Here is a 14,113-nt window from a genome sequence, read left to right as displayed (position 1 = left end):
AAGCTGCATAACCTACAGAGGTCATGCCCAATGACGCCTTGACTTCTTCGTCCATGCTTCCTGCCTGGCTCTGACAGAAGTGGACCCATGGTAGCCAGGAGGGGTAGGAGACGTCAGACGGGCACTGCAGGCTGCGTGTGCCTGGAGGAGCTTTCTAAATTGAAAAGACTACCTTGGTATATCACTGCAGCTCCCCACCAACAAACGCCGAATTAGAGGAGACAGACTCCCTCACATGCTGAATGCTGCAGGGGCCTCTTGATCTATGGATACATTCCTTGTACTTTAAAATCTTCATGCTTGGCCACTATTTCATGCTTTCTTGGCTGATGGAGCCAATGCTGAGGTTAGCCAGGGAGAGCTATTTACACTATGCCAACTATTGATATTTACCTCTTCTTGTTCTGTAGGTGCCAGAGGACATAAATAGCTCTCCTTGACTGACCTTAAAGAAAAGCTGCCAGCCACAGAAGAGTAAAATGCTATGGCTGCCTTAAACTTTCTTCCTGACTGATGTTTAGTTATTAGGAGGAAACACTGTTCCCAAGTTAGGGAGCCTGATGAACTGATGGTCCATGGTCACTCCCATTTTCAATGTCATTCACTTGGCATTTCACCAGCAGAGTCAAGTGTTGCTCTGTAGCATGGGTGAGCAGGCAGGCATCCTTCCATGGCTGGACTGGGGTTATTTCCATACTAAAACTCCCATGGTTGTGGATCCTAAGGGACTCACAATATTTTAAATTATTAAAATTATTACAATTATTAAGACTAAAATATTATTTCAGGCTGCAGTTCTGATAACATTTTTTAAGTTAGGAAAAAAAAATTATCAGCCATTGCACCTGGTCGTTCAATAAAAATGATACGTTGGTATAAATGAAGTCAGCCTAGGGCCTCTGTACTCCTAATGTGCAACCAATTTGAGTCTATTTGCTGTATATTATCCATGTGAGTATCTACCTGGAATGACAATCCATTACTTTTACAGACTCTTTTATGCACATCTTCCCCGTTCAGGAAAAGCATGCCTAGGAAATACAATGAGGCAAGTACCATTCCTGGATAGGGATGCTTTCCTGAATTAGAAGAATTTGTTACTGTGTAGGTCCAACTCCCCAGTACTATACCTGCCAAGGAGCCAGAAAGCAGAGGGAACTGCGTGCTGGAAGATCTGATTGAACATATCAAAGATGCTTCTGGGCAGTCTCTTTTTGTTCAATCGCTTTGTTCAAGGCCACCTCTAAAGACACATTTTAGTCCCTAATGAACCACGATTTCTAGATGAACAAAATCAGGATTTCAATAAGCACAGGAAAAAGAAAACTCATAAAAATCCAGATTATTCTAGTCCCACGTATTTTGAGCCTCTTAATTTTTCTGATTTTAAACATAGTGAATTTTTCAGTTCCATGCCAGGAATATGTTGAATAGTTTTTAACAACAGACATATAAATGAGAGGTGCAAGGAAGTTTTCTTACCTCACAAAACATAGGCAACTTTTTGGCAAAATCCACCACTCTTGTAATCGCTGGTGTGATAATTTTTGTAAACTGGCTGAAGGCTTCTAAATCCACTTTCCCACCTTCTGGGGCATTAACTATTGGTGCCTGCCCAATATCTTCTGGCTAAGGATAAAACAAAGATATTTAAAGGAACAATCTATCTTAGATCAAGTATTTTATACTCTTAAAAAGTCGTGCTTGGAGACAGAATATAGGTTAAAATAAAAATTAACACTATTCACTTTATAAGTAATGCCCATTATGCCACAAAACATGAATTTGTAGGACATCTGTGAAAGAGGTGACTGAACAGAGAAATAGGTGACTGGCATGTTGCTACCCATCCTGTTTGGGCAGCTGCATTTTTGTGTGCATGCAGTTTCTTCCTTGTGCCTGTATCTGAGTATTTTGTGGGTGTAGCTTATGCATTTTTTGCTTAAAAATTAAGGCACATTCTTGTTTCTTACAGTGCTGAGAACTCTCAAGTTTCTCTGAAAGCGAAGGGAGCTGAGATGACTTGTTACCCCTGAGAAGATGCTGAGAGTTTTGCAGAATTGGGCTCTTTCACCTACTTGAAGTTCTGAAATCCTCTCCAGCACAGATTGCCTGGTATCACAGAGCTCCACGCAACTGTCCGGGCCTATTTCCAAAACTAGGCTAAAACAACTGATGATGAAGAATGGATGAACACAAAGCTAGTCTGGATAAAGTGACTAGAATTTGAACTGATCTGGTAAAATTCTGGTTGAAAATCACCTTCTGCATGACTTCAGCCCCAGACCTCTCCAAAAGAGAAAAAACACCATATTTTGAGGATTTCAATAGGGATATACAATGAAATAGTTTCAAGCAGTATCTGCAATGAGTGGTTTTTTTATTCCAACTGTAATTCAACTTGTTCACCTGCTTTTATGACAGCTCGTCAATGTTACCATGTACTTTAAAAACAGGTAAAAGACCTGCCAACCACCATGCAGAGGTTCTATTTTGTTCCCATTAGAGAGTTAAAAACTAGATAAAACCCAGAGAAGGCGGCCTTTAAGACTGATGGACTTAATGACATTTATATAAGGGCACTTAAACAGGGAAGGTGCCAAAAGTGCTGTCTATAATAAAAACTTGTGCTCAGCAGTTTTTTAAAGCAACACATCATAAAAGATACTTCCACAGCTCTGTCACCAATCTGAATCCAAACCTAACTTCTTTCAAGAAAAAACTCAGCATTGCGTTAATAAAGCAAGCACCAATTGTAAAAGAACAATGAAGAGGACTGGGCTCAATTATCTGATGGTTCCTACTAAAAAACTCAAATAATTCTAGTTCTACGCTCCCTCCCTCCCTGAATCTTGGGAAACTAAACCACATTGTCTGTGTGCTCATGATAAACAACCTTCATCACTTCCAAGCATGAAGACCAAATGCTTTAAACCATGCATAACATTGTTAGGGAGAAAAAGAAAGAACACAGCATTTTCTTGGAAAAGGCAGAAGAAGTCAGGATTGCTAGCTAAAGCTAACACACTCCAGAAGGCCATGCAACTGGAAAGCCATTGCCACCTAACTCACCTCAATAGGAAAAGAGGTCCACACCTCAAAGGAGCTCCGGCTGTTGAAGAACCAGCCTCAGCTGCCTAAGGCCTGACCCACAGCTCTTGGGTCTGCGGTCAGCTCCTCTTCTCTTCAACAGCTTCTGGCAGGGGCTTTCAAAGCCCTCCACCTGGGGCTGGCAGGCCATCCTGGACTTTTCCTTCTGTACTCACTGCAAGGTGCCAGTGAGCTTCCCTCACTTGCCTTGAAAACACTGGGCTTCAGCATATGAGCACTGGAAAGAACTAGGAGGCCCTGAAGCAAGGACTGCTCCACGAGCAGTTTGGTCTGGCCTAGGAATCAGTTGTGGAAGTAACAGCTGGTTTCTGAACTGCCCGTTACAGCTGCCACCCCTGCCTATCCCCATCCGTCCACTCTCCCAATAGCCCTGTCATCGCATCACCTCATGCCTTGCCTTTTGGGCACCCTTTGCTGGACGCTCCCCCTCCACTCTGTCTCCAGATCCTGAAGTCCTTCAACGACCACATTTTACGTGGCCCAGTCCTTACAAGCTTTCAGCCTGTGCCCTCATCCCCAGCCCAAACCTTAAGCTCTCCATGCTTTAACCCGAACCAGGAGATACTGAAAGAACAGCACCCCTGCCTAAGTTAGCAAATGCACTACTGCAGCTGCTTCTAGGCCTGCTGAAGCCAGCGCCGCAAGCCTTGCTGTGCAGCACCACTGGGAAGTGCCCTGCTGCTTCTTGCCAGCGATCACTGGCTGTGGTTTCCTGACTGCATGCTACTACGAACATGCAGCCACTCATGTAGACATTTAGACAGTGCCACTGGAATTAACAAAACATTATAAAAGGGATCAGCTGGTTTGAATATATCATTTCACTTAGCAGTTTAACAGTGGGTCAAGATTCCTATGGTGAATTAGGCAAGACCCTAGGCTTGCAAAAAAATGAATATTCTCTATCTGATTTGGTATACACACACTGTTAAAGACCTCTGTGTATTCCTGACACGCAGTCTATAATCCCTTTTTTGTGCTATATAAGCATTTTGCATTCTGCATTTATTTCCCTTAAAAAGAAATTTTTAAAAAATCAAATAAATCCTTTTCTAAGGCTGAGCATCACAAATCATAATTTATTTTCTGATCCTTAGTTATAGGTTGAAAACTTAAGTCATCTTGTAGTCTGCAACCTCAATACTATAGCGTACGTATCATCCTGCTTTCACTGAAATTAATTTTTCTTGCCAAATTTATTTTAATTTTTCTGTTCACTTTGGAACAAGGAAGCAAGAAGCACAAGTTAATAATAAAAAATATCAGCTTTACTTAAAACGTCTTGTTTTTAATACTTACAATATGTTGTATGCTAGTCCCTAATAAGGACAACTATCCCTAGATACAATATATAGAAAAAGATACTGTATGCATTATAGACTGCTACTGCTGTTAATCAGGAGTGAAAAAAATTTTCTCCTTTTTCTAATCATAGTACATTAGAAGTATCCAGCTGAGTAAGTCTTAACTCGGCAACATGCTGTTTATTATTTGAAATACATGGTCTGATGAAACACTGAGCTTCAGCTAAGAATTAGCAAGTAGTAATTATTAAAATAATCCATTTTTCATACATGTCAATACACTGGCAGATAGATCTTCTGTGGGGTTGCAGTGTTGGGAAGGGTCTTCAGAAGAAAGGAAGGAACCTGACTCCAAGAGCAGTGTAAAAGTCTACAGTCCTTACCAGAAATTTCCTTTTCTGCTTCCAGTGGCTTCCTTGTGCATTGGTGGCCACATGTGCTTCAGTAACAATTTTGATGAGCTCCCATTCCTCATCCGTTGGCTCTGGTTTGTGCCCAATTGTTTTCTGCAGCTCTTCCCGACGTCTCTTCTCTCGATTTTCTTCTATCAGCTTCCTTTTTGCCAACCGCTTACTGTCATCCAACACCACTAGCAGGGGAAAAAGCATACAGAAATGGCAGGAAGCTCTTTAAGGTTGACTGAACTTTGATCTTTTCTATGCCTGAGGTACTAATTAATTACAAACACCTTAACTAATCAATAAAGAAGTACTTTGGTGAGACCCACAGTTGACATAGTTCTCTTATTTCTCTTTCAAACTTCATTTTCTCAGAAGCCTGGACTGCAAAGAATGACTTACCCTTCTGGTTACGTGGTGTATACTACCGTTGCCTTCAGTGGCTCATTCCACCAATAAAACTAATATGTAAAAGCTTTGTGAGGACTCAGACAAAGTGCTCCTATAATAGACTTGGAGTAATCCATGTTGGGAAAGATGCACTTTTTTCTTTGAAGTAGTATCAGCGTGCTCACTGCTCTGAATTGTGTAGAATGTGTTCTTGTAAGCCAGCAGAAGCTAACGTGGATTTAAGAAAGTGGGAGTACTCATTCACAGGAGGCTCAACTACATGTTGCTCAACACAATCAGAAACAATTTGCCTTTGGCTCTTTCTGTAAGCCTTACAAATGGTGCCGTTCTGCAGCTTTCCCCGAGAGCCCTGCTGCTTCCCGTGATGCCAGACACACAGGCCCCAGGGCTGCACATCTCTGACCAGCACAGAAGGTTTTATCCCATTTTCTATACAAATATGAATAGGCCATTTAAAAGAGACTGGCCCGCTTTAGTGGAGGAGGACCTTTCTGACCCACAACTGGTGGCAGGTAGCTAGGAAGCCTTGCCTACACGCTTCTGTTCACACATGTTAACTCTAAGGTGGGAGAAACCCTTCTTGAGTTGGGGGATAGCTGGCTTGTCTGCTGTGCACATTGACGGCTCCTTTGGCACGTACGTAGGTGCAGCCCACAAAGGCCATACCAGCTTTGTGGCATTGGCAGGTGCAGGCTAGAACCGGACTTGGAGAAACTTCTCACTTTGTACAGCGGCTACCTGGCTGATGCTCGCCACTGCCTCCTGCGTCCGACTGTGCTGGATGCGAACTGGTGACCCAGGGTAATCCAGCCCCTCCCTCCTGAAGGTCTACTTCGCTAAAATGAAATTGTGTCATTTCTTCTATTTCCCTCTAGACAGAAGATGCTGCATTACCAATGAAAAATACTAAGTTAGACTATTTTTCTGTCGTTTATTGGGCCTGTTTTCCTGTCAGTTCTTCTGCAGAGGATTATACTGGCAACAGCCATTAACATTAATGCACAGGGGGATTTACACAACTTCCTCCCATTTGCACTAATTGAAGCTATTGGTGTAAATCCCTGTGCAATGGCAGAAAAAGACGACCCCTAAGGGTTAATCTTACAGCCATATGTTCTAGTTCTTTAGAATGAGAGTGGAACTCTTTGCAGTAGATAACTTCTTCAGGGCTAAAAATAAAACAAACAACTGCAGGATGACTCATACAACGACATTCAATTTCACATCCTCCAGAATTTTCTAAACAAGACAGTTTTTTTTCAAAGTGTCCATCCAGATGCATTTCTCCCTTCTCTCCTCTGAAGACTGAACATTCCTACTGTTACTCAGCCTGGTAAGGCCAGGAGAAGGTGCAGTTTGATGAAGGATAAGCAAAAAATAACAGTCCTCTGAAAGTGGTTTCATGCAATGAGCACAATTCCCCAGTACGAGTTATTAAAAACAAAAAAGTGCTGGCAGTTCTGCTCTACTTTAACATTCTTCACCAATCAACATACTTTAAGCAAACACACATACTAAAAAAAAAAAAAAAGAAAAAGAGAAAAGAAAGAAAAACAGAAAAATATACTTACAATCTGTTGCCATGCCAACAAAGATACACTTTTTGAAGCGACATTCCTGGCACTGATTTCTTGTTACTTTGTCTATCACACATTTTCCTTCATATTTACAGGAATAGGTTGGATGGAGGTTTTTCTGAATGGTTCTTCTAAAAAAACCCTAAATGCAATACATAAACACATTGGAAAGCATTAGCAACGTGCAATTTTTTCAAATTGGGAGCCACTTTGGTTTGGTAGGAATGTACCTAAGTATGCAAGAGAATATATTTCATTCCATGAAACTCTCAGGAGAAGGACAAACTAGTTTTGTAGTGTATGGCATTTCTTTTCTGAGTTTCATGAACCATTTCCTCCCTGAAAATTAACATATAGACATCTTAGGTAAGTAAGGGCATAAGTAATGCTGTCTTGAGGGACAAATACTGCCTACATGTCTTCTTGAAGTCTTATGTTTCTCTGTGTTAAATTTTTCATATTTGAACTACAGAGTTTATTTTGAGCCCCTTTCTAAATTACATAATAATTTTGAGGGATATGAAGAGGTATATGTATTCTAGGCTCTTTTCAATAGTGCCCAACAACAGGACAAAGGGCAATGGCCATAAGTTGGAACATAGGAAGTTCCACCTCAATATGAGAAAAAACTTCTTTACTGTGAGGGTGGCAGAGCAGTGGAACAGGCTGTGGAGTCTCCTTCCCTGGAGACATTCAAAACCCACCTGGATGCATTCCTGTGCCCCCTGCTCTAGATGTGCCTGCTTAAGCAGGGGGGTTGGACAAGATGATCTCCAGGGGTCCCTTCCAACCCCTACCATTCTGTGATTCTGTGATATACAGTCTCTGAGTTTGGTTCTAAATAATGGATCCACAATATCTGAGAAGATAATTTTCTGAGAATTTCATTTGTATTTACCACAGACCTCTGTATTCAAAACAAACATCACCAATAAAAATCTCTAAAAATCCATTCTCTCTCTCTCTCTCTCTCTCTCTCTCTCTCTCTATCTCTCTCTCTCTCTATCTCTCTATCTCTATCTCTCTATCATAATATAGATCTACATTGCCATCTGCAACATGGGTATGAGATCAGATCCTAAGCTCATAAGAACTAATGTAGCTCCACTGAATTGATTGATTTATACATCCCACAGACCCTGGCCTTACATAAAGAAATCAGATACAACTTAACTCTCAACATTATAGACCTAATCCTGGTACTGATTTCCCCATGACTTTTTTCATGTTCCTGCAAGAGCAGAGTAAACTTCCCAAGACTACAATATATGGACAAGATAGGCTATAAAGCAAGAAATTTAGACTTCACTAATTTCAAGTTTCACCATTGTTTGAGACTGTCTGCATTCAGCAATGCAGCTTGGGACCACCTTGACATAGAGAACATGTTGGGACCCTGGTCCTGTTTGACTGAGGCCACTGAGAATGGCTTTGGTTTCAGTGAATACAACAGCAAAATTCAACGGAGATTTTACCTAATGAACAGTCTCTTCAGCTGGGATTTTACCTAATGAATAGTCTCTTCAGTAGGCAAAAGGTTTGTTTTTAATCATGTTAAATAACAGCTGGTAAAATCTTACAGCAGTGTGTAATTTCTTCTAACACAGAAAGTTGAATTAAGATGTATGGATAAGTCTGTATCTCACCTTGAGCTCCTAACACAGTGAAGACAATAAAGAGCCTTGTCCTCATTAGAGTTTTCTCTTACAAGATCGAGCTCAAGCTAAGAGTACAACTCTTTCTTCCTTAATAACACCTGAAATCTCAATTAAACTGAGTAGCATAAAGCATGTGTGTGAGCCTTTGCAAGACTGGGACCTGTTGGCTTGAGTCAAATTCCAGGAAATTACAGACAAGATGTCCTTATGTGGGGTTTGGATCTGGCCTCAAACTCTCATCTACCCAACAACTGGATTTGCATCCACTCTCAACCCTGTGAAAAATTCCTAGAGACAGGACCTGTTGCTCTCCTCCCTGAAGATCAAAGATGGCTCTGGACAACCAGGGACACTGGGTAATCGCTAGTTACAGCAAGGGATGGAAAAGTCTCTGATGAATCTCAGGAAGTGGTGCTGAACTTCTGTTTTCCAAACCTAGCATGGGACTTAACGCAGCTCTAGCTCTACAATGGCAAGGCTTTTTGCCACCTGTGTTGGGACCAGCACATTTCATCTTCCCATTACTTTGCATTTCTCAGAAACTTTTTGCAAAAAACCTCTTTGACCACCTCTAGATACAATGTGATAAGGAAGCTGCTCTCTATATTTGTCCAAACACTTTATCATGGAAGTGTTATTTTAATCAGTAAAAGAAAGCACATTTTATTGTAAGGCAACTGCTCTTCCTAAATGGCTTTACTGTGTACCTATATAGCAATAGATGCAATGGGTACAGTCCAGAGAGACATTTCATTGATGTCAGAACTCACTGTTGGTTTATTTGTGTTTAAATTCCTTACAATTTACTCTCCAGAAATCATGTGTGAGGATGCTTTGTTCATGAAAGCACTTGCCAAAGCAAATTTTTGGCTGTCAGCCCTGATTAATATTGTTACAAAATTAAAGTGATTTTGAGTGGAAGCAGCTAGTAAATGTCAAATTAATTGAGAAATTATTACATATAACTTTGCTGATAAATCATACAACTTCAAGTGCGTGTGCAGATCCTCCAAAGCATGGGTTGAAATTGTCCACACAAAGCCCCCTATCTTGAAAAATGAATACGTTTGCAAGAAGAACAACAAATCAAAACAAAACTAAACAAAACGGTCTGTTTGTAAGCCAACTATTAAGTAGGAGAAAGAAAATTAATTACTTTTTGCAAATTGTTGGCTCAGTTTGTTGTGCACATCAGCATTATTTTATGTTGTACATCAGACAGAAGAACTGTATCTGAAGATAAAAGTAGATTTTGTATGCTACATCTTTAAAGTAGCTGGTAGGCATAAAAAGAAATACTTCAGTTGGAGCAACAAAAACCTTAGTAGGAAAGCTGGCAAGAGATATAGCTGTTCAGCTGGAAGCAAAAGATATTTCATAATGCCACAGTGTCGCTTACTTCTCATTATATTTGAATTAAGTCATATTCATACAATTTATGTATTGTTATCATCTGGTATATGGGATGCAAATGTGTAAGAATCACTTGTTCATTTTTTTCCAGATATACATATTTTTTCAAATATATTATGTATGTATGTGTATAAACCCATTTTGTGAATACTACCACAAACCTGCTATGCATAGGGTATTCAGGTCTTTGTGCATTTCATAAATGTAACTTAGGGCAAAGCTGTACAACTGAAGGAACTACTTCAACACAAGAGTTACTGTAATGTGGAGCTCTAAAGCCAATCCAAACCCAAAATCTCAAATCCAAATATTCCACACTTTGGGGATGAACAGAACACGACTTCTGTGGCTTAGTCCCATGACACTAGTCTATGACATGTGTGGTCCCATTTGTTTAGAAAAACATAATCATTTTTTATTTTCTGCAGGAAAGAATAGCTTTCTTACAGGATCTCAAGCTATTCAGGCAAATTTATGGCAGTGAAATCATGTAAGATGTGCCTGACTGTGTTACTCAATTTTTTTTTAATTTTCTTGCCCAAAGCAATCTCTTTTTAAATTTTTCGTGTAGTTTTGGAGATGCAATTTAGGGCTGAAATCACATTTGAATATGCTTAAGTTAAAGAAGCAAAAAATTTTTTGAAATTGTTTTAACTGGGTGCCAATGCTTCCCAAAGTGATGAATGTTACTGTTGCATGAGCATGTGGAAGGGATTTTGATTTTTGCTTCTTCACAGTGACGATGAGAGGCACTGGAAGACTGTTAATCACTACAGAGTCTTCATGGCCATAGGCGGAATCTCAGCTATTGCATAAACAGCTTCACTGGAGTTGCTGGGAGTATGCTGATGTACACTGGCTGAGAACACGGTCAAGGAAACATTAAAAAATGGAAATGTAAAAGCTAACAGTTAAACAGCAACAACAAAAATCTAAATTTCTTGTTTTCTTTTAGAAGCAAACACTGTGAAAATCAACCCTATTCCTTATGCATATGAAGAGCAGCGGCATAGCCAGATACGGCTTATCATCAGTACAGGATGTTCTTATTCGCTTCTAATCTGTCTTTGTTTTATTTGACAGTGCAGTTCAGGAAGTCTGTATAATGGAGGAGCTGGAGAGCTATTTCTGATTCCCACTTTCCCACTGTGCCATTTACCTTGCAACCTTCGCAAGTGATGCAGCGATAATGATATCCGGTGGCTTTGTCCCCACATACTACACATAGCTCATCCTTGTCTAAGTAACTGGGTATATACCCTGTAAAGAAAAAGAGGACATGGCATGTAAACTCGATATAAAATTATATAATACATTTGATATAAAAATATTATATTAAAATCCACTTGTCTATCTGAACTCGTCGAATTTCCTGAATAAAAAGCTCATACTAACAGTGTTACAGACTTACTTCAACAGAGTCTATAATACCTTCTACTTTTCACACTGTTTCAGCATCTACTGGTCAAGAGGGAGAAGATGGAACATGATTGCTCTCTCCTGAGTGAAATACTACCTCAGAAAAATAAATATACTTATTTTTACCTCAAAGGCTTTGATGTGAATAAAAAGATAACTGTGAGATATACAGTATATTACTCTATTCTGTTTCACAAAAACCCCCATATACTTGTATACTGAAGATGAGATCCCAGGTTGCAGGGTGACTCGGGGACCTGGCTGTAAGAAATATTTAATGAGAGATTGTTTGTTTCAAAACAGCTCCACAGGTATAGTTAGAGAAGTACCAGCAACAGATAGCCCAAGCTGTATTGGTCATACCTTACCTGGGTGTGTTCTGCCTGAATTTAAGGCAATACATGTGGGCATTCAAATATATGTGTGTGTATGTGCCTGTGTTAGACTGACATTTTCTCTTCTGAAGTGGTTTACCAGACATCCAACAAGTGAAATCAAATATTACTGCTATGAGAAATGTTGGCAATGCTTGGTTCTTTTCCCACAATGACATTTGTTTTGATAACATAAACATATTTTCAATTTCAGCAAAAAACCAAAACAATTCTGATGGCAACCAAAAAGCAATTCTAAACTAAAGAGAACTTTGGAACAAGGTTCCAAACTCATAACTCATGACTCATAATTGAGTTATGGTACATAACTTTTCCTTCTGAAAAATCTCTCTGTAAAGAGGTAACACAGAGATCTCAGATTCATTTTGGGGGGAGAGGAAAGTGTGGCTGTTTGTGTAACCTCATAAGATTATTGAAGTGTAGTAAATATTTCACAGAATTCCAGAAAGGCTGAGCTTGGAAGGCACCTCTGGAGGTCACCTAGTCCAACCCCCCTGCTCAAGCAGGGCCACCTACAGCCAGCTGCCCAGGCCTGTGTCCAGACAGCTTCTGAGTATCTCAAAGGATGGAGACTCCACAACTTTGCTGGGCAACCTGTGACAGTGCTCGGTCACCCTCATAGTGAAAAGAAAAGATTATTTTACTCCCTGTGTTTCAGTTTGTGCCCATTGCCTCTTGCCTTCCTCATCTTTGTGGCCCTTTGCTGGACTCGTTCCAGTATGTCCATGTCTTTCTTGTACTGGGGAGCCCAGAACTGGACCTGACATTGTAGATGTGTTTTATCAGAGCTGAGAAGAGAGGAAGGATCACCTCCCTCATCCTGCTAGTGATGATCTTCCTAACGCAGACTAGGATGTTGCTGACCTTCCTTGCCTCAAGGACACACTACTGGCTTACATTCAACTTGCTGCCCACCAGCAACCTCTAAGTACAAATGGCTTTAATGCAAAGCGCTTTCCAGCCGGTCAGCAGCCAGCCTGTACTGCTGCATTCATTATTCCTCCCTCAGTGCATGATTTGGCATTTCCATTTGATGAACTTCAAGGGATTCCTCTCATCCTATTTCTCCAGCCTGCCTAGGTCACTCTGAATGGCAGCACACCCATCTGGTGCACCAGCCACTCCCCCCAGGTTTGCATCATCTGCCAACTAGCCGAGTGCGATGAGGGAGAGTCCTTTGGATGTGGCTGCCTATAACATACTACCTTACCACTGGCTTGCTGGACCCATCTGTAGCACCACACGTTAGACTAGACTTCAAGCTTGCTGTCTTCATGCAGCCCTCACACCAGTATGGCTCTGTACAGCCCAGGGACTCGGCACACCAGTCACACAGAGGGCAACCAGCAACAAGACTCAGGGCAGCAGAAGGCTGCTGGAGGATACTGCAAGGGGGGTGGCTGTCATCTTCCTGTGACTAACATGCTAGAGTGACAGCTCAGTAATAGCTTAAATGAAAGAGCCATCCTAGGGCTACACTTGCCAGAGGTTCTTCAGAAAGAAACGCCCAAATCAGAGAGAAAATACTTGAAATTAACTGACCTTTGCATACTTGAACTTTCTGGGGGCTGGTGAGTGGATTAGGAGAAAGTAAAGAAGTAAGAAGGCAGAAAGTATTTGTACGGACTACTTTATATGTCTAGATTGAGCATGATAATGATAACCTCAAATTACAGAGGAACATGTATCCTTCTTATGTAATGCTGGGAAGCAGAAGCATTCTGAAGCCATGCCCAGTGCCAATACTCCTACTGGCACCTGGAAGGGGAGTGGGGGAACAAGATGAGATCTTACTGATGTTTCATAGCAGTATATAGTATGGCAAAAGATCAGATTTACATTCAGGTTACATTTCTCCATGAAGAACAAGTGCTTGGATAAAGACTGGTGGACACGTGGAGCTGGTTCTGTGACCTTGAGGGAGGAGAGACAGCAGGGTTTCCACTCTAATTTACATCATTGACTCGTAATGGACATTATGTATGCCAGTAGGGGATTAGCAGAAGCTATTATCTCCATCCTGCCCCCCTTTTGCTCACACCTGCCTCTGCACATGCAACACATACACAACACAGAGCTGATACAGGAGGCAGAAAAGTCAGCCAAGGGATGCAGAATTTTCCACTAAATTCCTCGTCAAGATTAATGGCTTCTTGTTACTGCTGGTTACTGCTACTCATGAAATGTAGACCTAGCATAGCATAGACTATGTCCTCTAAAATTCAGTATTCCTGGTTCGCTTCCTCAAGAATTACTTCTGAATTAAACGCCTGGATACTTCATTAAGTATATAATCTGGTTAGCACTGCTCATGTAATGGCACCTTTGTTCTGTTGGAGGAGCAGGAGACCACTTGTCTAAACTGCTTCCTTAAATATATGCTTGTGCATGTGACTACTGGTGCCCATCCCCTTCTTGGAGTTTCAT

The 14,113-nt window shown here is 40.9% G+C and overlaps 1 protein-coding gene across 9 annotated transcripts in view; it reads right to left on the bottom strand.

Annotated features, from left to right (window-relative positions):
* The window catches only part of THRB (thyroid hormone receptor beta), a 179,736-nt gene that overhangs the window by 10,440 nt on the left and 155,183 nt on the right, over window positions 1–14,113 (bottom strand). For all 9 annotated transcript variants that reach the window (XM_064444265.1, XM_064444259.1, XM_064444263.1 and 6 more), the window contains 4 exons: window positions 11,032–11,132; window positions 6,796–6,943; window positions 4,799–5,004; window positions 1,483–1,629 (listed from right to left, as the gene is read on the bottom strand). In XM_064444265.1, coding sequence (XP_064300335.1) covers window positions 1,483–1,629; window positions 4,799–5,004; window positions 6,796–6,943; window positions 11,032–11,132 — 602 coding nt within the window. The remainder of the gene's footprint in view (window positions 1–1,482; window positions 1,630–4,798; window positions 5,005–6,795; window positions 6,944–11,031; window positions 11,133–14,113) is intronic.

Source organism: Phalacrocorax carbo, chromosome 2 (assembly GCF_963921805.1).
Source record: "Phalacrocorax carbo chromosome 2, bPhaCar2.1, whole genome shotgun sequence".
Classification (NCBI taxonomy): domain Eukaryota; kingdom Metazoa; phylum Chordata; class Aves; order Suliformes; family Phalacrocoracidae; genus Phalacrocorax; species Phalacrocorax carbo.
The sequence above is the reverse complement of the archived record's forward strand: the minus strand, read 5'-3'. Positions and strand labels throughout refer to the sequence as shown.